General features: G+C 47.7%; 1 protein-coding gene across 2 annotated transcripts; it reads left to right on the forward strand.

The window, feature by feature from the left end:
• The first annotated feature begins 75 nt into the window (after nt 1-75).
• On the forward strand, nt 76-27957 carry CBX6 (chromobox 6). 2 transcript variants are annotated; one of them, XM_029590193.1, is made up of 7 exons: nt 76-188; nt 411-454; nt 662-727; nt 2833-2899; nt 4206-4624; nt 25337-25527; nt 27648-27957. In XM_029590193.1, exons 1-7 carry the CDS (start codon nt 120-122, stop codon nt 27698-27700), a joined length of 909 nt encoding a protein of 302 aa, XP_029446053.1. In that variant the 5' UTR covers nt 76-119; the 3' UTR covers nt 27701-27957. The 2 variants fall into 2 exon arrangements, with proteins under 2 accessions (XP_029446053.1, XP_029446052.1); XM_029590192.1 differs by lacking the exons at nt 25337-25527; nt 27648-27957 and having other exon boundaries at nt 4206-5150.

Here is a 27957-nt window from a genome sequence, read left to right on the forward strand (position 1 = left end):
GTCACGTGGGCGCGCGCCCGGAGCTCGCCTGGGAAAGAGAGAGCGAGAGCTGGCTGCACGCGCGTGCGCGCGCTGGCGAAGGGGGCTGCCGCTCTGTCGGTGCAGCTGCTGCTGGTAAGATGGAGCTATCTGCGGTGGGAGAGCGGGTGTTCGCCGCCGAATCCATCATCAAACGGCGGATCCGCAAGGTGAGGACGGGTCAGGAGCCCGGGGGGAAGGGAGCGGTGTGCACCTTGCATTGCCCCGTTGACGAACCGTGGCGAAAACGTTGTGAGGAATAACCACAAAACAAAACAATGACAACCACCCCCGGGGAGCTCTTATATGTGCACGGCCTTTTTTTCGCTTGCATTTGCAATGGCGCTGGGTTTCACTCTTCATTTTTTTTTTTTTAATTTTGCATTTTGCAGGGTCGCATCGAGTACCTGGTGAAATGGAAAGGCTGGGCCATAAAGTGAGTGCATTTTCTTGCAAAGAAAGCTAGGTTTTCTGGTGGGAAGGGAGATCTGAGTTGTCTTTTAAATGGCAATGAATACTGACGTTTAAAAATCTTCCCTTTTTTTTGGTTTGCATTATTATTTTTTTTCCTTTGTCTTATTTTTCTCTCGGCTTTTATTTTTCATCCCTTCGCCTTCTCCTCCTCTTTCCCCTCTGCTGACAGGTACAGCACTTGGGAACCTGAAGAGAACATTCTGGACTCTAGACTCATCGCAGCCTTTGAGCAAAAGTAAGCAGTCCCCCCCGCCCCCAGCACGAGGCCCCTTGGCCCCTGTTACAGGAGATTGTGTGCTTTCCACAGCTGACAAGGTACTGGTAGGCTGTTTTAACAGCAAAACTCTTGTATTCAGAGGCACTCTTAAGGAGGACGACTCCTATTTTTTAGATTAATTCACTTGTGCAGGCCAGATGGAAACTAGTTTTTTGAGTGGTACAGTAAAGTGTAGATTAGTTTTAAGTGCGATGGGCCAACCTGAGCCTATCAACACCATGCACATGAACCCCTGTTAGTGCAGACCTCCACTAGCTTCTGTATTAAATAAAATCTGGTGAACTGCCCAAATGTCCTTCATGTTAAAAGTGCAAACAGATCTTCAACTTCTATGCAGGCAAAAAAAAAACACATTTACTCTGTGTATTGTATGGTATTACAGCTGTATCCATGGCAAATAGCAGTTCCTGGCCTAGATGAATAAAATACATTTCACTTTAAATTATTTTGACATTTTTCAAAAGCACAACCTTAGGTGCAGTGTCTTTGGAACATGTTGCACTTTCATGTTACGCGGGATCTGATTGGGTCATGTGTAGCAAGCGTGTGCATAATCATTAGTCACGATCTGCGCAAATGCATTGGATCTCATACGGGTTTGAGACTTTGAATAACGCAAGTACTTCCCAGGAGAGCTAGTCTGTGCAAAGGGAGGAGGGATGAGTGTGAGGAAGCTCAAAGAAATTTGAAAGAAGTTACTGGAAAATAAAATGTTAAATTGATGCTTTGCTTGTGTAATGTTTAACCTAAAATGCTGCCCAGTAACCAACAGGAATGATTTGTTTTGCCCCTTTATATTTTCTCCACAAAAGTGGATTGCCTGGGACAGTCCTAGCCCCCTTTATTAGAGTCAGAGATTGCATCCGAAGATAACACTGCTCTTGTCTAACTTGGGGTAGTCAGCTCTGATGTCAAGAACCACAAACAAGCCATAATGAATACGCATAAACTAGACTTGCATGCACTGCCTCCATTGTCTATCTCATGCATATTCATTTTAGAAATGCTGCAGACCAGACATGTTTGAGGCTCTTGAGGATCTGAGCTGGCCACCTCTGTTCTAACCATTTTCAGACTTCTAATGGTAGCCATTCGCTCTCTCCCAGGGTTCAGTCTATGTCAACTGCCCACGGCAGTAGTCTCAAATGTGGCTCACTTCTGCTGTGTGAGAAGCAACATATTAGATAGTGATATCTTCTCGTGCCCCCTTGTCCCCCACTGGATGGCAGAGGGTGGACGAGCTGAGGTTTTTGCTTAATTGCTGCTGGCACAAGACAGGTAGGCCTTGCGATAAGAGGGAACCCATCTTATACATATGGTCATTGAAAGCCTACAGGGGTTTTAAACTTAGGGATAAGTATCCAAAAAATCTAGGCAATTTAAGGAGTGCTTAGATCTTCCTAAATGAAAATTCTCTCCTCCCCTGCTGAGCAGCTAAATTTAAGATGTCTTTTTATTTTTCAGTAGTACCTAAATTTAGGTGGTTAAAATGCAATCAGTATCAGGTGAGGCTCCTAGTACTGATTTTCAGTGCTGGGTACTTAACTTAGGTGCCTAAATGTAGGTTAAAAAGTAGCAGCCAAAAGGTATCTAACAGTTTTAAGGGCATAAAGTTAGGGGAAATTTCAGCCCAAAACTTGAGTGTCTGGCACTCAGGCGCTCAGATTTTTCTAAGCATATCTGCCCTGCACTATCTAGCTGAGTTGGTGTACTCACTTTGTTTCACCGACTCTAAAAGTTATCTGAATTGAAGTTATATAGTGTGTCTTTTTTTTTTCTTTTTCAAAGAGGAAGTGTAATCTCCTGCCTTAGCCACAGTCCTAATGTTAACATGGTGGGGGGGGGGGGGGGGTGGGTGTGTGTGTCAGGTGGCAGGGCGTTAGCTCCTCTGTCTCCTTTCCCCCTCCCAGGTTCAAGGACCAACCTCAGTTCATAGCCCAGACTTTACACTTGAAATAAGCCAAAAAGCTTTGAGTGTGCAAAACTGAAAAAAAAAAAAAGGGTCATGTTTGCAATCGCCTTGCAAATGCTTCTGTTTTAATTCTTTCTCCTTATTTATTTAGGGAGAGGGAGCGGGAAATGTATGGACCAAAGAAGAGGGGCCCTAAACCCAAAACTTTCCTTCTGAAGGTAAATAGGAGGGGGGGGGGAGAGGGGGAAACCCTCTACATGCCAACGAAGATTGAGTTAATAGCGACTCTCACTAATTAGCATCGCGGTTTGGCAGCCTCTGCGGAGGCGAAGGCTCGAACAGATATGTAATGCGAACTTCCCTGTTGCCACCCCAAAAAAGAGGTGGTTCATTCAGAGCAGGCTCAGGGTGCTGTATGTGTTTTGTGCTGAGCACATACTTCTGCAGCCCATGTGGTACCTGCTCTGGATAAAGTCATGGACTTCCCTTTCCATCGGTGTCAGCCTGGCACCCTTTTGCCAGCACTAGGGTTGTTAACGGTGGTGGAGCAGAGAGGAGCAGGAGCTGGAATTTTGTTGAAGTACCTTGCTCCTTTTGTTACTGTCAGGCCGATACAGTACAGTGCGCTCCGGAGCACACTGTTAGCCTGCTCTTGGACACGCGTTTTCCCTTACCCCTTATTCAGTAAGGGGAGGAAAACACGCGTCCAACCCGCGGCACCTAATAGCGCCCTCAACATGCAAATGCATGTTGATGGCCCTATTAGGTATGCGCGCGGGATACAGAAAGTAAAATGTGCAGCCAAGCCGCACATTTTACTTTCAGAAATTAGCGCCGTCCCAAAGGTAGGCGCTAATTTCTTCCGGCATCGGGAAAGTGCCGATATTAAGTCGAAGTGCCGATATTAAGTCGAAGTGGCGATATTAAGTCGGAGGTCCCGAAGAGTAAAAAAAAAAGTTAAAAATAAAATTTGAATTCGGCCCGCAGCTGTCGGGCTGAAAACTGAACGCTCAATTTTGCTGGCGTCTGGTTTCCGACCCCTTGGCTGTCAGCGGGCTCGAGAACCGATGCCAGCAAAATTGAGCGTCGGCTGTCAAACCCGCTGATAGCCGTCGCTCCGGGCTAAAAGGAGGCGCTATGGACGCGCTAGTGTTCCTATCGCCTCCTTTTGCCCGATTCTACCGCACCACCTCATTTGCATACTGTATCGCGCGCACTGGCAAGTGGCCGGTGCGCGCGCCGGGAGAGCGGGCGTTCGTCTGCTCTCCCGCGTTTTTACTGAATCGGCCTGTGTGTTTGTAAAGTCAGAAGCCAGTGTTTGTGTCTCTCTCCTTTATTACAGTTTAGAAGGACAGACCTGTTATAGAAATTCTTCCTGGGTTTTTGGTTTTTTTTCCTTTAACCTGAAATATAAATCAGACTGAAGCTGTAGCAGGAGCACAAGGGAAAGTTTTAAGCTTTCGTTGAACTTTGCTCTCTCTCATCCCTAATTTCCTCTCATGTTTCTCTCTTCTTTCTCTGCAGGCCCGCGCTCAGGCAGAGGCGTTGCGTATTGGAGACGTGCACTTTGCAGTCAAGCCTGGATCCAGCGTCTCGCCGAAGCTGCACTCCAGCGCCGCGGCGCACCGCCTCAAAAAGGACATTCGCCGGTGCCACCGCATGTCCAGGCGGCCCTTGCCCCGCCCAGTGGACCCCCAGTCCGGGCAGGGCAGCACCAGCCTGCGACCTCCAGTCTCGCCCTTCTCGGAGACCGTGCGGATCCTCAATCGCAAGGTGAAGCCACGGGAGCCGAAGCGCGGCCGCATCATCCTGAACCTGAAAGTCATCGACAAGGGCGGCAAGTCACCCCTGGTCCGGCCGAAGATCCCCTCCCGCAACCGGGTCATCGGCAAAAGCAAGAAGTTCAGCGAGAGCATGCTGCGCACCCAGATCCGGCACATGAAGTATGGCTCTTTCTCTCTGTACAACAAGCCCAGCCTCGCCGGCCAGCAGGGGGAGCGAGGGCAAGGGGGGGAGGAGAGCGCGCAGGGCATGGGCTCTGCCTGCGGCCTGGCGCTGAGCACGGGCACTGGCCATGCCTACGCCCACAGCTCTAGTTCCTCCGCGTCTGACTGCCCCTCGCCACCTCGTTCGGATGACCCAGACGACCCGCCCCCCAAGCTGCTGCCCGAGGCCCCCAGCCCCGCTGTGCCCGACTGGCGCGAGTCCGAGGCACTCGACCTGTCCATCCCGCCAGAGTCCGCTGCCAGCAAGCGGACCCCGCCGGCTGGTGGCCAGAGTCCTCCCTCTGATGCCGAGGAAGCCGGAGACTGGCGCCCGGATATGTCTCCCTGCTCCAACGTGGTGGTCACCGACGTCACCAGCAACTTGCTGACCGTCACCATCAAGGAGTTCTGCAACGCTGAGGATTTCGAGAAAGTGGCGACTGGCAGCAAATGAGGGGGCCATCCCCCATCTCCCCCCTTCCATCCAGGGACTCTGGGGGGGGGGGGGGGGGTGCATGAGGGGGCATTCTGAGCAGTTCACTGGTGCTAAGTGCCCATCGCATATCCTTTCATTTGGCTGAGGAGTGTTGGGTGGGAGGGATTAGGGTCTCTGTGGGGGTGGGGGAGAACACCTCTCTCCGTGAGTATCCTGGTGTGGTAGTAGGGGGAGGGCTGGTTGTGGTGAAGGAACATAAAACACATAGGAATCCTCACTTTGGTGCTGCGCTGTGGAAGGAATACAGGAAGCTCTTCACTTCAGGTTTCATTGTTACATTAGTTCCCAGGGTGAAATCTGATTTAAAACAAAAAAAAAGGAAAAAGTAAGCACTCTGATTTATGTTGGGGCAGGGGTGGAGGAGGGAGGTTAAAATATGGTGATGTGCATTGGCTATATCCAGCACAGCTGCATGTGAACTCAAGTGTCCAGGTCACATTAATGCAGGCACAGAGCTGGGGGGGGTGGGTAGAGACCGTTCCGGGGAAAAGGCCATGCCCGGGCTCGCGCTGCATGCAACCCCTAAGCCGTTAAAGCCGTCGTGAGAGTGCCATGCCTGTTTCTGAGTTGCTTCAGTATTTCTATGTAATGGTTAAAGACAGAAACCACCCTCTCGCCGGTGCATTTACGGTTGGGGGGGGAGGGAGAAGAAACAATAACGCAATCTTCTGAAAACTCGTTCATCTTTTTTTTTTTTTTAATGTAAACAACTGAATACCTGAAAATGAAGTCTGAAAGTCTTGCTCGTGCTGAGGGTGTCATGGTGTAAAACGTCTGCAGGCTTTGCGGTCGTGCAGCCGCTTGCTATAATCCCCAGCCCAGGGCCTTTAAAATCCTTTTTGCATTTGCACAGTCGAGGGCTGCTCGGGGGGGGGGGGGGGTGGACGCTCCCTTTTGCCGCCTCTTGTTACGTGCGGCGAGTCGATGCTATCGGATCCCTCGGTGCTCCCCCTCTTGAGCCGAAACGGGCAGGAAAAGGAAATAACTAAAGAGAGCCAGTGCACAACAGGAGAGAGAAGCTATTTGCATTTTATTTTTCCACAATGTGACATACGACCCCCGGTGACTCTTGACACAGTTTTTAATCTTCCTTTTGCAATAGTCCTTCCAAGTGCAGGATGACTCTCTGAAGAAGAAGAAGAAACTGCAGCCAGATTGGCAAGATTGGGGTGGTGGGGGAGGGAGGGTTGTTGCAGCAGTCCCTTCTTTTAGCCCCACTCCCCAAGCCCACATTTCCTAGTACGTCAGTGGTGCTAGCCAGTGACCTTGTCCTCTGACCCTTTTTTTTTTTTTTAAATTTTCCTTTGCAAAGAACACAGATGCCTTAAGTACACAACTCTTGTTCACACTGCACTCTACTGCATCCTCCGTCTCTTCTGTGCTGGGCAGAAGCGTAAGGTCAGGGTCAGAGGACAATGTTCTGCAACAGATGATACTGTAACCAGAGCAAGTCTTTCAGGTTTTTTTTTTTTTGTCTGTCCCGCAACCAATAGGTGGGGCTTGCTCCCTCCGCTTCTTATTTTCCTGTGAGCCTTGTTCAACGGTGCTAGCTGCTGCGGTAGGAAAGGTTTCAGACCCAGGGAGTTAAGAAGAAAGTAAAAATGTTCAAGAGAGCTTCTCTGAAATTTGTGCGTCCCATGTCCTTGTCAAAAAGCAAAATTAAACAATGTGGGAGGTTAACGCTCCTTCCCCCCACTCCCTCTTAACTCCCTGCACTTGTAATCCTTGGTTTACACCAAGAGCAGATTACATCAGTGTTTGGCTGAGACTTATTCTGTCCTTGTTTACACACATGGCTGGAAAGTAAAGGCCCTGACTTCCTTGCTGAGCTCTGCTGTCCTAGCCCTGCCCTCTCCCAGACTACAGGCTCTGCCTCACCATCAGGGGGGGCCAAGGTTTTCTGCAAAGGTGCAGCTTCCTGGGTCTGAGGTCATCTAAGCAGCCCATGACCTTTGGTGCTAAGAGAAAACAGTCACTTGATCCGTTCGTGTCCTTTCCAATTTTTTTTTCCCCCCTCTGGCTTCCAGCAGGGATGCTGGGCACACACCCACTCCTCAATAGTCAGCAGAGGTTTCCTAGCCCCCCCCCCACCCCACTCCTGTCTTCCTCTGTAGGACAGCATGGGATTCCTGCAGTGCTCTGCAAACATGCCAGGAAAGAGCTTGGGAGAAATTGTGGGCCCCGGATACTTTAAAATGTCCCTTAGGTGCAAAAAGCCATTTGCATGGCTGGTCTGTGTGACTCTTGGGTTCCATCTGCTTGTTTTCTGGTTGGTATTTTTTATTTTTTTTTTATAAACTTAGTTCCCACACAGTGGAAGTGGAATAGAATGCTTGAGTAGTGTTTTTGTTTTGGTTTTTTTTATCCATTCAGGACAATAATTTGTCATTTATTGATGTCTGCCAGTTGTCTGACACCCAGGAAGAAACCCATTCTGAGCTTTGTGTGCTGTTTTCTCTGGTCAGTAAGTGTGTGGGTGAATTTTTGTTTTATTTCATTGCCAAACTGAACAGATGTAACTGGAAAGCCATTGACCAAACGCCCAAAGGCAAACAAACAAACAGGTTTTAATGCTTAGTAAAGAGATGGCATTTTAAGTGTTGCTAGTGGCAGCTCAGCCAGTGGTGCTCTGCCATATAGTGTCTTGCACTAGGGCAAATGCAGTGCTTCCCTGCTCCCTTTCCACAAGGGGCATGTCAGGGCCACAAGAGGGTCTGCCGGAAGGCTCTCTCTCAAAATACCTTTCTTGATATTGTGATGGCATCTGGGCCCTTTACTGCTGGCCCTCCTGATTGCCAGGGGAGGGGCAGTTTTTCCAGAATGCGGCGGCAGCTTTCTGTTGATCCCCCCCCCCCCCTCTTGTCTTCCTGCCCTGCATGCCCCTCTCCCCAAAGTAGCACACCCGAGTGCAGGGGACTGCCAGCAGAACTCCCCCTTCATCTTCTGGAAGGCAGTTTTCTTAAACTATAGTGGGGTGGTTCGTCTTTTGGAGTTGTGTAGGGTTTTTTTTTTTTATTTTCCCCCCTTGATGAACGAAATGAAGTCTCATTTACACTGTTGTCTGTTTTGACCCTTCCAAGGCAGCAGGAGCGAGAATCCCCATTCAGGTTAGAGCAAAGAAAAGGGAGTCTTGCCCCTGGTGACGGGAGAGGGGGGAAAGAGATATCAGAGAGACAAAATGGATATCCGGTGCTGGCCTCCGAGTGACGTTCTGAAAGATACTCTTGTTAACTCCTGTCACGGTTTCCTCGTGATATGCAGGGTTAGAGAAATCGTGTTGCGCTGCATTCTGTAGGTGTAGGGTCTGTGGATGAAAGCTGTGAAGTGCTTTGTTTTGTTTTAAATTTTCTGGTGAAAAAGCTATTGCCCAGCTTCCAGCCCCTCCCCTGATAAACCTGAAATTGTCTTTTTGTGAGTGGATTTTGTCTGTTCTCCACTCCTTCTGCCCCTTGCAAATTGTTCAAAGCTGTAAGTGCACTCAGAAAAAGTGCACAGGTATAACTTTAAGCAGTTTTGGCCGGCCCCCCCCCCCCCTCCCCAGAGTGCCACATTGCTTAATATTTTCGATAAACACCCGTGTAGACTTTGTAAAAAGTAAAAGGCTCGTCCCTTCGCTCCCCTACCCCAAATTCTTTTAAGCTCAGTGCATAGATTTTGCACAGTTCTGTTGACGGTACCTAGCGAGGGACCGTGGTCAGTTGGAGCTGTAGGTTTCACCCTTGGATTTCATGTTTATTGGTATATGGTGGGGAGGGGAAGGTGCTTTTATGTTTTATTTATTTATTTTTTTTATTTTGATGTCCTGGGCAAGGTAGCTGTGAATTGTGGTGGCCCTTTAAAAATGATTGGAATTGTCAGTGGAGTTTAATGGCTGCTCTTTTTTTTTTTTTTTTTTTTACTTGCCGTAAGTAGGCCGAAACTATAATAACATGGCTCTTCAAAAATGTAAGAAGCCACCTGTATTCGGGGAGGAGGGCTCAAATAACAAAAACCAGATTCCACGTGGAAATGAGGAGAACTATAAATAATGCTGAGCCTGTAAACAAAATGGACTGGGCTGCATAGAGACGTGAGGGAGTGGGGGGAAATTTGGAAAATTTCCAGTTTTTCCACTTCTAGCCTCGGGGGTTGTAACAGAGCATGAGTGGTTTTTAATAGACTCTTCCTCTATAGGCTTTTATTATTTACAGGCAAAAACAAGCAGAAAAAGACTCGCTTACCTCTGCAGTCTCATAAAGCAAAACGTTCCAGCACAAGTCGAGCGTGGACAGCGTTGGAATATCCTAGGCTTTCTTCTCTGTTTCGGGGCCTCCCTCTTCCCTCTGAGCCCTCGCATCTTATCTGTCCGTCTGCCCCGGGGAAACGCCCTGCAACTAGGATTCCCATGTGGCTGTCTTAAGGTGGACCAGACTAGATGCCTGGTCCTGGACTTCTAAGGAGGATCTAAACTCCACTCCCTTTACATACCCTCCATCTCGGCTTGACCTTTGTTAGGTTGAGTGTCTGCCTCTACCTGGATTAACTCTCGGGAAAATAGTTCACCATTTCTGTTTTCTAACCCCATCCTGAAATGGGGCTGACCATTCCTTTTCCTCACAGAAGGTAGGGTCAGTGTGGGGGTCCCCTTAGCCTGAGTGTACCTTTCCTTCCAGTCTAACTCAAGGGAACTGCTTTTGATTGGGGCTTATTTAATTTCTCCAAGGTTACCCTCCCTCACACCTTTTGGAAATCAGGTTACCTATGACTCCTTAACATGTCACTGTGCACACTTGTAACCGTAGAATCCCAGTCAGTTTTTTTTGTTTGTTTGTTTTTTTTTAACGCTGGGAATTCTCAGATTCCCTTTTCCGGTGTTGTCTCTGTGGTCTGAATATCTTTGCCTCTGTGCAGTATACATCCCGAACATTCCAAGGAGCAACTTCCAGAGGAAATTGCTCCACAGGACGTTGACCAGTCAGCATCCCGACTAGTCATAAGCTGGCCCCACAGAGTCTCAAACTGGGGATAATCATGTCCTGGAACCAGGGGATATGGAAGCTCAGGAAGTATTTCCACTTCTGTGTAGACTTGCCCTGACGAAGTCATCAGTAGGACTTGACTGATTGGATATTGTTGCTGGAGAATGTTGCCTTCTTGCAATTGAGATCCCTTCCCTGGGCTAGCTCCTTACTGCTAAGAGTCTTCCCGCACCCTGAATGTACCAGAGCTTGGGTAGGGATCTCACCCAGATAACTGGAATCAAAATCCTTAAATTCCAAACAAGGAATATCCACAGAGGTCCAGCCCTGCAGCTTCAAAGAGAGTGTGGGCCTATTCACACGCCCATTCTTCGTCTTCCTGCCAGAGGTGGTCTGTGACAACATGCTCTTTTTCTCCACAATGGGAGCACGCCTGCAGGACCTGTTCCACTTTAACTTCAGTGCTTCCTACCAAGGGTTTGTCGTTCCCCTATTTTACCATAAGGGGAGAATTCCTCCACATACCCATTCTTTATGCACAATGAGCAAAAGGAGAAACTAACTGTACACTTGTTACTTGGTTGTATAGGTACCTCAAACTTCTTTTCTCCTCCGTTCCAGGAGTCATCCCCGCTTTGGAGTGTTTCCCTTGTAGGTGTGAACTTTAACCTCTGGTGCTGGCTGTGTCACCATGCTGACATTCATAGGTTCGCCCCCTTCATAGCAACAGTCTTTGGTCAAATAACCTTTCTTTTCTGCAGTTAAACCAAACTGGTGGGCTTAGGGGTCTGGGACTGTAGCACAAAACCAGAGCCATCCTGCTCAGCCAACGGTTGCTGGGGTCTCATTGCCATGTTGGGGACTCTGTGCAAGTTGCCTTTCTAGCATTCATATTTTGGTATCTACTGAACGTGATGGAAGGCGACGGCCAATTCCAATGCTATCGCCAGGGTGAGCGTTGAGTGTTGACATACCCAATTCCATATGGCCGGGTCCAGTCGATCCAGGAAGTGCTCCAGTAGGACCTGGTTGGATACTTCAAGGTTTGTTTTTGCCTCTGGCTTTAGCCACTTCCATCCAGTATCCTTTAAGCAATGAAAAAGGCTCCGTGGGTTTTTCCCCAGGCTGTAGGGTGCCACACCGGAACTGTTGCTGGTATGTTTCGGTAGTGTACCCTGCCCTTTCCAGAATGATTTTAACTTCCAAATAGCTAGCTCTTCCATCTGGATTGGCAGCCTGAAAAGCCGCTGTGGTGCAGGTGGCTTTTGACCAGACATCCATGCGAGTGGTTCTCCCAAAATTCCTTAAAACATCCAGGTCTTCCTGTCTTCTTTTTAAATAACGATGGAAGCAGTGTGGTAGTCTGGATTGTGGCGGCTTTTACTGCTTGAGCTTAACTGATTAAACTGTTCATGTAGGACTTGAACCACCCTCTGGGATTGCTGCCGCCCTTCAGTGAGGGTCTGCACTAATCGCTCCATGTTAATTAATAAGCTTTATTGAAAAGGAAAAAAAAATCCTGGCCTGTCTGGCTCTAACTGACATTTTTTTCTGTCTGTTCAGACGAGGCTACCCCTCTTGGCCTGCTGTAATTTACCTCACAGCTGCAGCCAGGCCCCAGGAACATTTTTAACACAGTTTGTTGCTCTGTACTACCGCTTAGAGCAGAACTTCTTCAGCAGAGATTGGTTCAAACATTTTTTTTCTTCCTTTGCTGCTAGTGTAGGTCCCTGTGTTTGCAGAGGCTTAGAGCAGGCATAATACCATTGCTCCCACACTATGTAACAGAGCATGAGGGTTTTTTTGGGGGGTTTTTTGGCTTGCCAGAGGACAGAATGGGCTAAATCTGGCTATTCCTGTAGGGACTTATTATTTACAGGCAAAAACAAGCAGAAAAAGACCCACTTACCTCGGCAGTCTTGCCAAGCAAAATGTTGCGGCACAAGTGAAGTGTAGACAGTATTAGCATATCCTAGGCTTCCTTCTCTTCTCTGGGGCCTCCCTCTTCCCTCTGAGCCTTGGCGTCTTACCTTCTCCTCTGGGAAATGCCCTGCAACCAGGGTTTCCTTGCGGCTCTCTTAAGGTGGTTCAGGCTAAATACCTGGTCCTGGACTTTTAAGGCAGGTCTAACATAACATTCTTTAAGAGGGGAAAATAAGAGAAATAAATGTTTGGTTTCTCCTCCCAGCCCCCTAATTTTTCATTTTTTTTTTACATGGGTCTTCATGTCTTACTGGGGTGGGGGTGGGGGGAGCAGTACAATGCAAATGAAAATCCAGTTAAGGGGCTGCGCAAGTTTTGAATGAGATCAGTTAAAAAAGGTCAGCCCAGCTTATCTCTGACAGGGTCAAGCAGCAGGGCACGTGCAGAGCTGTCCCTTCCTGGCAGGTCCTTGCAGTTCCTGGCATGCCGGGTTTAGGGTTTCTTAGAGCGATCGCAGGCTATTCAGTGTGAAGTTCATAAATTTGTCTAATAGCCTTTTTTTTTTTTTACCCTGGATATAGCATTTGCCTCCATGCTGTCCTGTGACGGAGAGTCGCACGAGTTAAAACTGTTCGTTGTGCGGGAAAATAAATATGAGCCATGAGCTGTTTCCGCAGTCTTTGGAGCTTGTCTCCAGGATGCCCGCTGCGCTGCCTCAAGCAGTCTCTCGTCTGAGCGACCCCTCTGCTGGTTTGGTAGGCTCCGCAGTTGAAAAGATGGGCACGATCCATGAAAACCTAAACGGAGCCCAGTCAGAAAAAGTAAAATATATGGGGCCCTGCTTTCGGCTTTTGACTCCTGCATAGAGAGCAGCAGCCAGTTTCCACTGCCTCAGATACCAGTGGAAGGTCGATTGTGCCATTTCAACAACAGGTGGCACACGATCACCTCAGACCAGTGGGTCCTTGCCATAATCTTGCAAGGTTATCACCTGAACTTTCTCTCCATCCCACCGGACTCCCCACCTCTACCGACGTGGAGAACATCCGACCACTCACTTCTCCTGAAGCAGGAGGTCTCCCTCCTCCTTCAGTCCAGAGCAATAGAGCCAGTGCCCTACTCCCAACAAGGCCTAGGATTCTATTCCCGGTACTTTCTAATCCCCAAAAAATCAGGCGGCGTTCATCCAATTCTGGACCTACGCGCCCTCAACAAGTACCTCCACCGAGAAAAGTTCAAGATGGTGACCTTGGGTTCCCTCCTTCCTCTTCTGCAAAAAGGAGACTGGCTCTGCTCTCTTGATCTCCAAGAAGCGTACACACACATTGCGATAATTCCATCTCATCGCAGGTTCCTGATATTCTGGTAGGCCCCAAGCACTGTCGGTACCAAGTGCTACCATTCGGCCTGGCATCTGCACCATGACTTCACCAAGTGCCTCGTAGTAGTATCAGCCTTCCTCAGGACTCTCTACCCCTATCTAGACAATTGGTTGATCAGGGCTCCCACTCAGCAAGCTGCTCTGTTGCCCATACGTCTTACTTTACACACTCTGATTTCGCTAGGATTTCTCGTCAACTACACGAAATCCTGTTTAGTCCCATCTCAAACTTTTATCATTCATAGGGGCAGACTTGAACACCTTGCAGGCAAAGGCATTTCTGCCTCGACAGTGAGCTCTCACTCTCATCTCTCTCGCACACCAGCTACAGTCTCAGCACCGCACAACTGCACGCCAATTCCTCATCCTGCTAGGACACATGGCGTCCTCGGTACAGGTTACCCCAATAGCCCACTGGCCATGAGAGTCGTGCAGTGGACTCTAAGGTCACAATGGACTCAGTCCGTCCAATCTCTATTGACCACTGTCCACATCACCGACTCACTTCGTCAGTCTCTAGCCTGGCGGCAAAATCAGATAAATCTCCTCCAAGGCCTGCCCTTCCAGGCTTCAGACCCTCAAATAATTCTCACCACCGATGCTTCCAACCTTGGCTGGGGAGCCCATGTCGCTGATTTGCAGACACAAGGAACTTGGTCTCCAGAGGAAGCCAAACACCAAATCAATTTCCTGGAGCTGCGAGCAATCAGATATGCTCTCAGGGAATTTCAGGATCACCTTTCCAATCAGGTCATCCTCATTCAGATGGACAACCAGGTGGCCATGTGGTGCATCAACAAACAGGGAGGGACGGGCACCTACCTACTGTGTCAGGAGGCTGCACAGATATGGGCGGAGGCCCTCCCATTCGATGTATCTCAGGGCCACCTACTTGCCGGGAGTGGACAATATGTTGGCGGACAAGCTGAGTCGCGCCTTTCAACCGCACGAGTGGTCCCTCAACCCCACTGTAGAGGACTCAATATTCCAACGTTGGGGTTACCCCCACATAGACCTCTTTGCGTCACCTCAGAACCGCAAAGTAGAGAACTTTTGCTCTCTCACTCGTAGCCAACACTCTCAGCCAAGAGATGCGTTCTCCCTCTCATGGGCAACAGGTCTCCTATATGCATTCCCTCCACTTCCACTTCTCTTGAAGACTCTCGTGAAGTTACGTCAGGAAAAGGAACGCATGATCCTCATAGCATCTCACTGGCCTCGCCAAATGTGGTTTCCACTACTTCAGGACCTCTCAATTCGCAGGCACATTCCTTTGGGAAAGGACCCGCTTCTGATCACTCAGAACAACGGGTGCCTACGCCACCCCAATCTTCAGGCGTTGTCTCTGACGGCCTGGATGTTGAAAGTTTAATTCTTCAGCCACTTAACCTTTCGGAGCCAGTTTCCCGTGTCCTGATTGCTTCAAGGAAGCCTTCCACGAGAAAATCTTATCTTTACAAATGGAACCGGTTTAAATCATGGTGGTGTTCTCAATACCTTGATCCCTTTACCTGTTCCACCATGAAGTTTCTAGACTATCTCTGGGACTTGTCAGAATCAGGTCTAAAAACCTCCTCCACCAGAATTCATGTCAGTGCGGTAGCCGCCTTCCATAGAGGTGTCGGGGATGTTCCTATTTCAGTACAACCCCTCGTAACACATTTTCTGAAGGGCTTGCTTCACCTCAAGCCTCCTCTGCGCCCTCCGGCCCCTTCTTGGGACCTCAATCTGGTTTTGGGTCGGTTCATGAAACCACCATTTGAGTCCAATTCTGTGATCTTCGCTATCTCACATGGAAAGTGATTTTTCTTTTGGCAATAACATCTGCTCGCAGAGTTAGTGAGTTACAGACCCTAGTTACCTATCCACCTTAAACTAATCTTCTGCAGGACCGGGCAGTACTCCACACTCACCCTAAGTTCTTACCTAAGGTAGTATTGGATTTTCATATTAATCAATCCATTATACTACCTACCTTCTTTCCCAGGTCTCACTCCAATCCAGGAGAACAGGCTCTGCATACCCTTGACTGTAAACGGGCTCTAGTGTTCTATCTAGACCGTACAGCTGCCCACAGGAAACGCACTCAATTGTTTGTCTCTTTCCAATCCATCAAATTGGGGCAGCCTGTGGGTAAGCAGACTCTCTCCTCCTGGTTAGCGGACTGCATATCTTTTTGCTATCAGCAAGCAGGCATTCCTCTTCAAGACCATGTTAAAGCACACTCTGTGAGGGCCATGGCAACTTCAGTAGCACACCTACACTCGGTGCCGCTTCCTGACATTTGCAGGGCTGCTACCTGGAGTTCTCTCCATACCTTTACAGCCCATTATTGCTTAGACAAAGCTGGAAGACAAGATTCCATCTTCTGCCAATCTGTCTTGCGCAACCTTTTTGCAACTTGACGTACCTACACCCTTCCACCTGCCCGTTAGGGTTCAGGATGCCCTCTACCAAATTTCACCCCAGTCCTAGTGCCTATTGCACATATGGGTACATTTCTTGGACATCCTCAGCTCGGTACTCACCCATATGTGAGGACTACTATCCTGCTTGTCCTGTGAGAAAGCAAATGTTGCTTACCTGTATCAGGTGTTCTCACAGGACAGCAGGATGTTAGTCCTCACGAAACCCGCCCGCCGCCCTGCGGTGTTGGGTTTGTAACGTTTTCTTATTTTATTTTTCGGCACTTCCTGTAGCTTTAAATAAGACTGAAGGGGGACCCCTGCTGGCTACAGGGTTAGTGCCATGCTGGGCATGCCCAGTAGGTGCCAGTCAAAGTCCTAGAAACTTTGACAAAAGTGTTCCGTGATTGGGCTCCATCCTGTGATGTCAACCATATGTGAGGACTAACATCCTGCTGTCCTGTGAGAACACCTGTTACAGTTAAGCAACTCTGCTTTCCCTATATGCTGTCGTATTCAGTGTTCCTGTGCTATTCCAGTGCTACCTAGCCTGAGGTATAAGCACCACTTGCATCTCCTCCACATGATTCCCTTATGGCAGAGCTGGGTAACTGCAACCTTGGAGTGCCCATCAGTCTGTTAGATTTTCAGGATATCCCTAATGAATGTGCATGAGTTACATTTGCATGCGCATTGTCTCAAAGGCAAACCTCATGCCTGTTCATTAGGGATATCTTAAAAACCTGACTGGGTGGTGGCTCTCAAAGGCTGGGGCTGCTCAGTCCTATCTTAAGCCAAGAAGTGTCTGGAATGGAACTAGCCTGATTTAGGGGATCATTGTGGTAACGCTCTTAAGACATCTCCATTTTACAATCAACAACGTCCCATCATATACAATAAGGCATGAAGGGGCAGTACGCAGCTTGGTGTTCCTTAACTAGACTGAATGTGCTATTAATGTTGTAGAAGGAACATATGTGCAATGTTGAAGTTTGATTTGTATTGTGATTACATTGCTTATTTTGTGAAATAGATGCTTCTTAGAGTTTCAGTAGCTCCAAATTCAATGAAATTTCCAGCAACCTAAATGGAAACACTCCTGGCTTCTTTTAGTATAATGTAGTTGATTTTCTTATATGGAGCTTTGTTAATGAATATAAATATTTTAGCTGCACATTAATTCTAAACAAATGCTAAATTAACTGAAATATAGGAAGAATACTGTTAAAAATAGTTAAGGCACTTACGAAAAGGAGGAATTGTTTTAGAGAATTTGTGACTCTGAGAACGGAGGGCCACAAAAAATCGGTCTGATTTTCAGGACAGCCATGCTATGCAAACGCAGCTGTGTTCTTGAACCAAATGCACGCAGATACCTGCTGAGTGATCGTAGTGAGCATTCTGAAAAATCAGAGCTGGGAAGGGCACCACTGCCCTATTATATTTGGTGGAAGAATACCGGCAAGCAGTGAGATTTTCCTCCTTGTTTATAAGGGAATGCTGGTGAGTTGTGATCCTTGATTTCAAAGCCTAGAAGAAGGTCTTTTATCCATGGTGTTGGACGTAGTTGTAGCTGGTTGCATTCCAGGCATATTATTGTTTCTATTCTCTTCTTAATCCAGCGGTTTCCCAGTCCTAATCGGTAGGCATGGCTTTTAGGATATCCACAATTAATATTCATCAATCGTCAGGTGCCGATTTTGATGCTACAGTTAGCGGGGTTGCCAGATCTTGACCATGTTTTGATGTCATCGCCCCGGATTGCTCGGTTTTCTCTCTTGCCATCAGTTATGCCCTCCACTGCTAAATTAGCTAATTTGCCAGCATCCGTAGTTGCATGCTTTTGATCTAGCCAGATTACATTTTCAGAATTTGGTTACCCTGAAAAAAACAGGCTTGACTGATCTGGGGAGTCGGGAACCAGAATTCAGAACCCCCATGCTGTTCTGATTTAGGCTGTCTTGCCAGAGAATCCAGAGGCGGCGTATGGTGTTGGAGAGCTCAGCAGTAGTGCTCCTAGGATTGCTGTCTAACCCAAGTGGAGCCAGGCTTGGTGTTGACTGTTTAAATTTGAGATTTTTTTTGTTTGGTTTTTTTTTTGTTCCAATTTCTCTGACTTGGGGTACCCCATCTTGGGGTTTCAGGATATTAACAATGAATAGACATTATGTATTTGCATGCACTGGTACCTTGGTATGCAACTATGTCTCAGGCATATTTATTGTGGATATCCAAAAGACTTGACTGCTGTAGAGTGGGGAGAGGGAGGGGGAACAGGAGGTAAGAGAGGACAGGTTAAGGAACTGCTACTCAATGAAAAGAGAGACTACAATTCTCTCACTTTCTGTAAGAAAGTTTCCAGCACTTTTGCAAAAAAAAAAAACCCAAACCAAAGCAATACTTTTTTACTCATAGAAATACAGAAGTGACGGCAGAAAAGGACCTTATCTAGTCTGCCCTGCAAGCTCCCATACTTACCAGTTTCCCATACTTACCAGTTAGTCAGACCGCCAAGGTCAGGGCTCTTGTTGGTTTCTATTTGAGTCCAATTTCCTTTCACCCCTGCTGTTGAAGCAGAGAGCAATGTTGGAGTTGCATCAGAAGTGTAGTATCAGGCTTATTGGTTAAGGGTAGTAACCACTGCATCAAGCAAGTTACCCCCATGCTTATTTATCATCACAGACTTGTTGGACATTGAACTGTACAGTCTGGGAAAACAAATAATGGACAGAATGAATAACAACCCTCAATTGCTAGATTTATTTATTTTTTTTTATTTATTTAATAGCTTTTATAAAACAGTAGAACCATGTAACTTATTAGAACTGTTCAACTTATTACAGTTTATATCTTTTATTTTTTCTCTTTAGTTGTTATAGAATACACAAAATACCAAAACAAGCAGCATGGGATGTGTATCACTATCTCAGAGCTGTGCTTGCCAGGTAGCACACCTGCACTTTAAAGAGACTGGATGGGCCTGTCGGGAGGCAGCAATCCTAATCCCATCATGTTTTAAGTTTTCTGTAGGTTTAGGTCAGGCATGGCCACCCTGTCGTATAGAATATCTTTGGACAAATAGGCGCGCTAAATATTAAATAAATAAACCAGCCTAGGTCAGGCTCACATATTGGATAAAAAGGTTCCTGGATTTAAGTGATTTTTAAACATTTTGTTAGATGTAAAGGGTTTACAATAATAAGATTTTAACTTAATTTAGTTGGAAGGAAGACATGCTGTTTTTATGTATTTTTTTTATTTTATTTTGGAAGACTGTTGTCCAAGCTGTGGGAGGTGAATCCACTTATATTTCTCCTATCTCCGCTTTAAAATAGGAATCTTGGGATCATTTATATCTAAAAGGGACAAAAATTTCATCCTGAAAACAGAGCAAGTGCTAGTAAAGTTAATAGTCTCCTCCTAAAGTTGTAGTTTTGGAGCCGTAACGCTCAGCCTCCAGTCTTTTCCTTTCTGTACCCAGGGGCTGAGCAGGTTGAGGAGCTGGAAGTGATATCGCTCCCCCCTCCCTGCTGTTCCTCGGCCTGTAATTCCAGGGAGGGGCTCCTCCCCGCCCATTCACCCCATTCCTCTGGACCTCACTGGCTTGCCCACCCTATTCTATCCTGAACTGTTTTCTCTCTATGGTCACTAGATGGCGCTGTGAGAGCAGTGGTTGGTTCATTCCTTCCCTTCCCTGCCACTGTTCCCAGCCAAAGGAAGAGAAGGAGGCTTGTGCCAGGGAATAAAACCCAGAGCCTTCGCTTGCTAGTGCATTGGCTATTGAGCCTGCCCTTTAAAGTTCAGGTGTACCACCTGGCAAGCACAACTCTGAGATGGTGATACACATCCCGTATTTTGTGCATTCTATAACATCAAAAGAGAGAAAATAAAAGACAAATCTAGCAATTCGAGCATCAAGTTATTCATTCTGGATTTCCTATGAGTGCTGAGTAAAACAGAGTCCTGTTTCGGTTTGTTTGGGATTTTTTTTTTTTTTTTGCAAAAGTACTGGAAACTTTCTTACAGAAAGCGAGATAATTAATTTTGCAGTGAAGAGCACGCATGTAGTGAAATAGGATTGCTAAGCTAGGGAGTTACAAAGATACTTACAGTTGTGGGTTTGCTGCTGAGGGTTCTTCAGCAGGAAATCATGTTACCTATATTTGCCTATTGTGTGACTTCCAGTTAAAGTTTTGTTCTGTGTCCTGATCACTTTCTTAATTTTTCTCAGCCCCCTTCTCCGTGCTGCTTGGGGGAGGGGGAAAGAGTAACTAACCCAGCCTTTTCTTTCTTTGACACTAGCAGCAGGGGCCCAGAATTGTGAATGAAGGTGTGATGAGTGAGCAAAGCTCTGCTCCAGCCTAAAACAATGATTTCCTGACAGGCCGATACAGTAAAGCGCGGCCGCGGTTACCCTGCTTCTATCCCGCTTCTAACTCACAATTTGGCAGCGTAAGTCCAACCCGCGATTTACTATCCCTTTTAACTCATCCTTACCGCTTCTTTAAATCAACCGGTAACCCTTTCCGCCCGCAGCATGTATATGAGATGTAAACGCTCCGATTAGCTATTCCCTCCCATACAGCAACGTGCGCCCCGATTATCTCCTTTTTAACCTGTAGTTTTGCCGCACGTTTAACCTGATAACTTACCGCCTACCCTTACCCCTGCGTTAGTGTGGAGCGTCAGGTCAGAGAGACGAAATTTCATGGGCAAACGACCCCCTCACCCCCCGGGACCCTTACCCTGGCGTTAGTGTGGTGTGACAGCAATAGGCAGGCTCCAGTCAAAATCCCCCCCTCCCGAAGCAAGGCGCAGGGCGAAAATCGGCTCGACATGTCATTAAAACAAAAGTAAAGTGTAATAAAAGTAAACTTACTGCGTGTGAATTTTCTTTGAACAGTCCTCTCTCCCCTCCTCCCGAGGCGCGCACTGCGGCTCCCCTGCCTCCTGGGGGCAGCCGGCGGCGAAAGCGGCTTCCAGCAGCCCCCGCCGGCGAAGGTGGATGAATGCATGCCCGTACGCCTGGATGAATGCACGCCCGCCGGCGAAGGTGAGTGAATGAATGCACGCCCATATGCGCCAGCGGGCGTGCATTCATCCAGGCGAGAGCTGGTGGGCGTGCATTCATTCATTCACCTTTGCTGGCGGGCGTGCATTCATCCAGGCGGAGGGAGCCGGCGGGTGTGCATTCATCCAGGCAGAGGGAGCCGGCGGCGAAAGCGGCGGGGGCTGCTGGAAGCCGCTTTGGCTCCCCTGCCCCCACCGGCGAAGGTGAATGAATGTGCGCCTGTGTACACCTGTGCGTGCAATTTGGGCGCTCAAGGCGTGACATCACGACGTTTGACGTCACGGTGTGTGACGTCTGCATTCGCTAATGCACAGCCTTGAGCGCCCAAATTGCACGCACAGGCGTACACAGGCGCACATTCATTCACCTTCGCCGACGGGGGCTGCTAGAAGCCGCTTTCGCCGCCGGCTGCCCCCAGGAGGCAGGGGAGCCGTGGTGCGTGCCACGGGAGGAGGAGAGAGAGGACTGTTCAAAGAAAATTCACATGCAGTAAGTTTACTTTTATTACACTTTATTCACTTTTGTTTTAATTTTCGCCCTGCGCCTTGCTTCGGGACTTGCCTGCTCCTTGCTTGGAATGGGACTCGCCTGTGCCTTGCTTCGGGACTCGCAAACCCCGATGCCCGAGCGTAGGAGAACCATCCACTTCCTGGTACCTGTCATTTCAAACGTCATTTGAAATGACAGGTACCAGTGCATCCAGGATACTGTATAGGCGCTGTATAGCGCTCTATACAGTAAAATGGATTGCGCGGGCCTAACGCTTCACGGACACTTCTTGGACACGGCTTGCATTTGCAAGCTATTTAAATACGGTATGGAGCGGTAGGTGATCCGAACTGTGCGTGCGGCAAACGCGGGTGCGCCCGGCACTAACGCACCTCTTCCTACCGCTCCTTACTGTATCGGCCTGTGAGTTAGTAACAGAGTTGTGTTTTTTTATTTGTTTTTTTTTTTTTTACTCTAAAGAACTGAAAAGTAGGGCAACTCCACTTAGGGAGCCCACAGGGTCATCGATAGGACCTTTTATTGCCTTAATTCAGATTATAGAAGCCGAGGAGTAAGCATGTATTTGTTTTTCTTATCCACTACTCTTCCCCTGTTCTCATACATTGTGGTAGTACTATTTTCAGCTTAAAAAGATTGTAAAATGTGAACTGTGTGTGGAGGTTGGGGGGGGGGGGGGGAGAGAACTGGCAGCAGCACAGCGGACGACGTTGTGGTTTGGTTATAAACACATGAAACTCCCATGCAAAAAGTGCTCCTTATCCACCCAGCCGTGCAGTCGTGTGAGGCTGAAGTGTCGCTGCTGTTAGTTCCCACAGGACAATATAGAGAGTAATATGTAGGCAGACAAAAGCAATTAGATTAGTGCCTCTTGAGGGTGGCTGGAAGTGCCTCCAGATTTGGTGTTGAGAGGCTCATTTATGTTGTGCCTATGGTAGTTGGGTTTTGTTGTAGAGACTGTGTATGATTTGGAGCACAAATCAGTCATATTTGGTAGTGGGGGGGGGGGGGGATTTGATGGCCACAAGCTGTTAACTTGCTGTTTTGGAGGCAGAGCCTCTTGCATGTGTTCAGTGATTGTCACAGCGATGGTGTGGGGGGGGGGGGGGGGGCTTCTTGGTGCACTGCTTGGGCTGCCAGGTTGCTTGGCACATGCGCCAGCCGGTCGGGCTTGGGAGGTGCATCGACCAGACATGAAAAGGGTGAATAGCTTGCCTTTTGAAAGTAAAGATCACAAAGTTGTGGCCCATGACTAACTTAATGGATATTAGGCCTAGCTTTGTTTGGAAGCTCTTGTGCCATAATTTCTGTTGAATCTGTAAATATTCATGTTTCGAGCTGGTGGTTTTCATCTTCACTAGTCTTTGAGGGGGTAAATAAATCAAAAGGGTCCCCTGTATCCTGTCCTGGGGGTGAGGTGAGAGCGACACAGGCCAATATGCCGGCTGCTGTTCTCTGCTGAGGGCACCCAGCCCATGTTGAGACAGGAAGCTGCTTTTGAAGAACCGCTGCAGACAATGGAAGCCTGCCACGAGTTTGTACAAATACTTTACAGTTATTTCTCTGGGCAAATGCTTGCAAAACAAGGCAAGGACATAAAGATTCTGGATCGTGGGGTTTGGTAGGTTCCTGTGCACTGCTGAGGGCTCCAGAGGTATCCCAGATATGATTAGGAAAAGTGTAGAGAGAGTTTAAATACCTGAATATTAATATTACTTGGATTTAAATTCCAGTGGAATAAATGTAGAGAATAAGCTGATTACTTTCTTGTAAGTCTTTGGTTATGATTGAAGGAGAGCATGGTAGACTATTTCTTCATCTAAGTCTTCTCTCTCTATACTGCCGGCAGTTCTCTTTCTGTCTCCTCTCTGTATAGCTGAGGATTTATTTTTTTTTTGTTTGTCATCTTTTTTTTTTTTTATGCATCCCTTCCACCTTTGCCTGTGTGTTTTTGGGTTTTTTTCTCTCCTGCCCACCATCTTTATATTGCTGTGTTTCCCCCTCCATTCCCCACCCTATGAGCAGATTTTCTGCTATTTCTTGCTCTGAAAGCAGCAAATTCCATCCTTGTGCTGAGATAAATATTGCTCTTTTGTTTTCTTTTTAGGAGAATATTTCTCCACCAGTGTATATTGCTTTTTTTTTTTTTTTGTTTGTTTCAAAGCGTTTTGTCTATCATTAATTTATCTACCACACTGGTCATTGCATTTAAAAGTGTAGAACATCTATGCTGTATGGGCTGGTAGTAGAGGCCTTTATTGTATAGGTATGGACCTACTTCCTTTCTATCCCCCTCTTCTCTTGCTTCCATTTCTCCAGCCGCTTTCTTGAGTCTTATCTCACATTCACTCGCTTTATAAAAAAAAAAAAAAGCCAGAGGTTTATGTGCAATGCAGACTGCCTAGGTGGATCGGAGCCTGTCGCCAGAATGAGCCATGCTTGGCTTCAGAAAAGCAGGCCCCTTGGCGAGGCACGCAGGAGAGTGCAGCGGCTTCTTACCTTATGCCCTTGGGGAGGTGAGAATCTATGTGCAGTACAGGACAGGGTATACTTCTTGGGGGGGGGGGGGGGGTGATAAGACCCCTTGTGTAAGGAGGGGAACCGAGAGAGAGCTGGGAGCTCAGTGCCGGCAACCTGGGTCTGGAGAGCTTTGGGGGTTGCAGCTTGTGATCCAAGTCCAGAGTAGCAGGGCTCCTAATGATGGGGCAACTGCGCCGTCCTTGCCACTGGTGGATGGGGTGTGATCCTGAACCGGGGAAGCTTTCTCTGGCCAAGAGGTTTATGTGACAGGGTGAAGAAAGAAGGGAAAGTAGGAGCAATCCAGCTCAAAAGGGAAGAATCGTTTGAACAGATCTGGTGTTTTGCATTCTGATAGAATCCTAAGTTTTTTTGCTTTCCAGTTTAGTTCCTCGGAAATACATGTGGCCACCTGTGAGGTGGATGTCCTGGCAGCATATAGTCAGACTGTAATGCTGCCAGGGTGGATGGGCACCTTCTGTTTACTGAACCGTGAATTAAGCTGCTCCTTGAGCACCGCAGTGGGTCGCAGCTTGAACTGTGCTGGTTTTGGTTTCTGGAAGTACCTAGCTGAAAAATAAAGCTGCTGACTGCCCCGTCGAAAGGGGGGGGGGGGGGGGGGGAGGAGATGGAAACCCTTCTAGGCTCTCCTCTTGCGAGGAAACATAGACGAAGGGTGCTGGAGAGTCTCCTGTTCCGGGGACAAGTCTAGGTGCCAAAACCTATTGGCTGTGCAGTCCCTTGCACACTGGGTCTCCTGCCACAGGCGTACAGGTAAATTTAGAGCGTGATTTCCGCGCGCTGCTTCTTGGTCTTAGGATCCGAAGTGCTGTGAGGGCTTCTTCTAGATACAGTACATAACCGTGGGGCTGACGTGTAGGTGGCGTCACTGGTTCTGGTTTTGTAGTCTTTCCTCCTTCGCATTTTAATGGTAGAGGGGCAGCGCTGTCGGGGACTGTAGGGTTACCGCACACTAAATTTCAGTGTCTACATCTGAAGAAGGGGCCTGTGTGGATTTGAAACTCCCTGTCCCCCGACGCTTATTCATCATTGCTCCTGTGTTGGGACTATAAAAAGTATCACAGCCTACTAAGATTCCTATTTAAAGATTTGTTGTACAACACAAAATCTTTTGACACTTTGGAGTAGAATTATTGTCTGAATGTATTGGGCTATTTTAAACTAAAGAATGTTAGAAATACAAATATATATATATATATATATATATTTTTTTTTTTTTCTCTGTGCTAAGTAGGCTGATTTGGCCCAGCTTAAAAGTCACGTGTGTAGTATATTTAAATATTCTACACACGTGAAAGAGAGAGAGCTGTAAGGGAAGAAATGGCATCACAAAAGGTGGAAGGAGTGTTTGTAAGCAGAACTGTTTGTCACATCTGCATTTATGTCTCCAGGGGATGGGCTGCGGTCTCGAAAGATCAGCTCGTTAGTGCCTTTGCTGCTTGGGTTGCAGAAGGGCACTGCAGACGCGTCCCTCGTGAACCGGCACCCGTTCATTGTCGAGCAGCCACCAGAAACTTGTGGCCAGCTGGTTTTTCAGCGGCAGCCTCCCAGTGCAGTTTTCCCAGATGCAGAGCCCGTGCAGGTAGTTGGATTTGCTTAATTCATTAATTATAATGAGAGAGGGCCCCAGCAGGGTGGTGCTTTTTTTTTTTTTTGGTCCCATGATTAATTGCCTGCAAGGTGTTGCGCGGCCGAAGGTCACGTGCCTCCAAGCCACAAGAGGAGCGCTAGCTGCGGGGGAAGTACACGCCCTGCAGCAGGTCTGCTGCAGCTGCCTTTCATGGAACGAAAATCTGGTTTCCCTTCCATTGGTTTTTCTTTCTGTAGGGTCCGGCAAACTAGGTTTTTAGAAACCCCAGTGTTAATGTGAAACCAGCAGATGTTTAAAAGGAGAATCTGTCCAGCTTTTTTGCGTGTGTGTGTGTGCTTGTTCTTACCTGCTCCAGTTCGGCATACCGTGCATCTCATTCTGAAACTGCGCCACGAGCCCCCCCTTTCCCCCCACCCACGCACATGCCCGCCTCCACCACTCTTCCGCCCCTCTTTTGTGTGACAGGTGGCTCCTCGTGGGAGGTGGGGGGGGGGGGGGGGTGGTGGATGCTTATTTTGGGGATGAAAAATCTCCCAGCCATGTTGGTGGGTGTGAAAGGGGGGGGGGGGGGGGTTTAAGCGAACAGAAACATTTCATTTTTAACCTGCCAGGGAAACCCTAAGGCTTTTGCAGTTGTTATGACTGTAACCCAGTGATACCTCGAGCACTCGGTGTCAGCCGCTCGGATACCCTTGCTTTGAAAACGCAGTTCCTAGTGGCGTCCGCGCTTGACCTTCAGCTGCCAAAGCGCATGCGGCCCCTGCAGGGGGCGGCGAAGGGGAGGCCGTGGCTGTTGCTTGTTTTCAAAATTTCCCCCCTTCATTTTGCACAGCAAAAACGATACATTTTTATGAGAAGAAAATGTTTTCCTTGCTATAAAAGGAGCAGCCTTCCCAGGTGTCGGGTCCTGTTTTATCAAGGGTTACAGCAGGGGTTAAGCGGCTCCAGTCCTCCAGAGCCACAACCAAGCTTGGTTTTCAGGATATCCATATCTGAATATGCAAGAGTGGCACCCATTGTATGCAAGTGGACACTGCATGACTAATGAATCTCACGCATATTCATTATGGGTATCCTGAAAACCAGGTCTTTTTGTGGCTCTTGAGTACCGGAGTTGGCAGCCTCTGGTACAGGAGTTGTCCCTCGCGCAGGGCCGCGTGCCCCCTGTCTGCTGGAGCCGGCATGAGAACCTCTGGCTGATGTGGCCACGGGCTGTGGGGGAGGTGGGTTTTTTTTTTTATTACATAGAAAAGCCATTCTGTACAGATTGGAGGGGGAGAATAGTGAGATTTCCCAGTCCTACTGAGCAACTTTCTCACACTGTTTACAATAAGTTATCCGTTGGAACCAGTTGAGATTTGGAAGAGTTGATCCAGTTTCAGTTGTAACACGTCACTGCTTTCCTCCCAGTCATACAGTGAAGGGGCCATGGGATTGTCTGAAGGTGGGACCTGCTGTAGAATTGGAGAGAGGGGGGGGGGGGGGGGGAGATAGCATTTCCAAGTAGAGAGTGCCATTGCAATGCAAACATTTAAAAGGGATAAGAAATGTGTGGCTAATTTCTTAACTGTGATTCATAGCGCACTTATGTGTTGACGTAACCCGTGCAGGATGAGGGGGAGGTGTGGGCCCACTGCTTTGTGCTTGGCGATGGTAGAGTTTGAAAGCTGGGTTCCGATTCGGGCTCTGCCTCCCAGCTCCTGTGTGACCCTGAACGGGGTCATTGTACAAATGCGTCTCTGTTACCCTGATGTAATCGGGGTAATTGTAATGTAATTGCTCGGTCCAGAAAGCGCTTTCAGCCCCTGCTTGAGTATAAGGCGCTATAAAAATCCAGAACAGTAACTTATTCTGAAGGTTTTGTTACAAGGCTTTTGGGCTGTTTATACAGCGCCCGGCCCACCTGCCCTCGCATTCTGTCTTTGGTCGTCTGTGTCGACTTTAAATGCCATTGCCAGAGCCCGCTTCAGAGAGGTCTGTTTTATGTCTTTTTTTTTAAATTTTCCTTGCTGGACAAAATGAAGGAAAAAAAAAATAACTTTAGGAAATAAAAATACGTAGTTTGTAAATTTTATCTTTTTTTTTTTTGTCTTCTGTTTCTTTTCCTTCAGCACATTTAATGATTCTGAATGAGTACGTTTTAAAAAAAATATATATTATGTGATGAATTCCAGTTAGCGGCTGGTTAAATGTGCCAGCGGAGAATGGGACGGGGGAGGCGTGCGGCGCTCTGCCAGCGCTGAAAGCCATCAACGCTCGTGCTTGCTTTGTGTGTTTTTTATTATTAAATTTTTTTTTTTTTTTTTTTTCTTGCGATGATTCTCTTGTAATTTTTTTTTTTTTCGCTGTGCACTGTGTTTTAAGCTGAAGCTAGAAATGGAGATTAAAAATGATGATAAATAAAAATAATCTTACATTCCA

Source organism: Rhinatrema bivittatum, chromosome 2, assembly GCF_901001135.1.
Source record: "Rhinatrema bivittatum chromosome 2, aRhiBiv1.1, whole genome shotgun sequence".
Taxonomy (NCBI): domain Eukaryota; kingdom Metazoa; phylum Chordata; class Amphibia; order Gymnophiona; family Rhinatrematidae; genus Rhinatrema; species Rhinatrema bivittatum.

Excerpts from the sequence above, each read along its gene's own strand:
- CBX6 (XM_029590192.1), top strand. The coding sequence starts at position 120 with ATGGAGCTATCTGCGGTGGGAGAGCGGGTGTTCGCCGCCGAATCCATC. Across the intron at positions 189-410 it reads TCAAACGGCGGATCCGCAAG|GGTCGCATCGAGTACCTGGT; the intron begins GTGAGGACGGGT and ends TGCATTTTGCAG. Across the intron at positions 728-2,832 it reads ATCGCAGCCTTTGAGCAAAA|GGAGAGGGAGCGGGAAATGT; the intron begins GTAAGCAGTCCC and ends TTATTTATTTAG.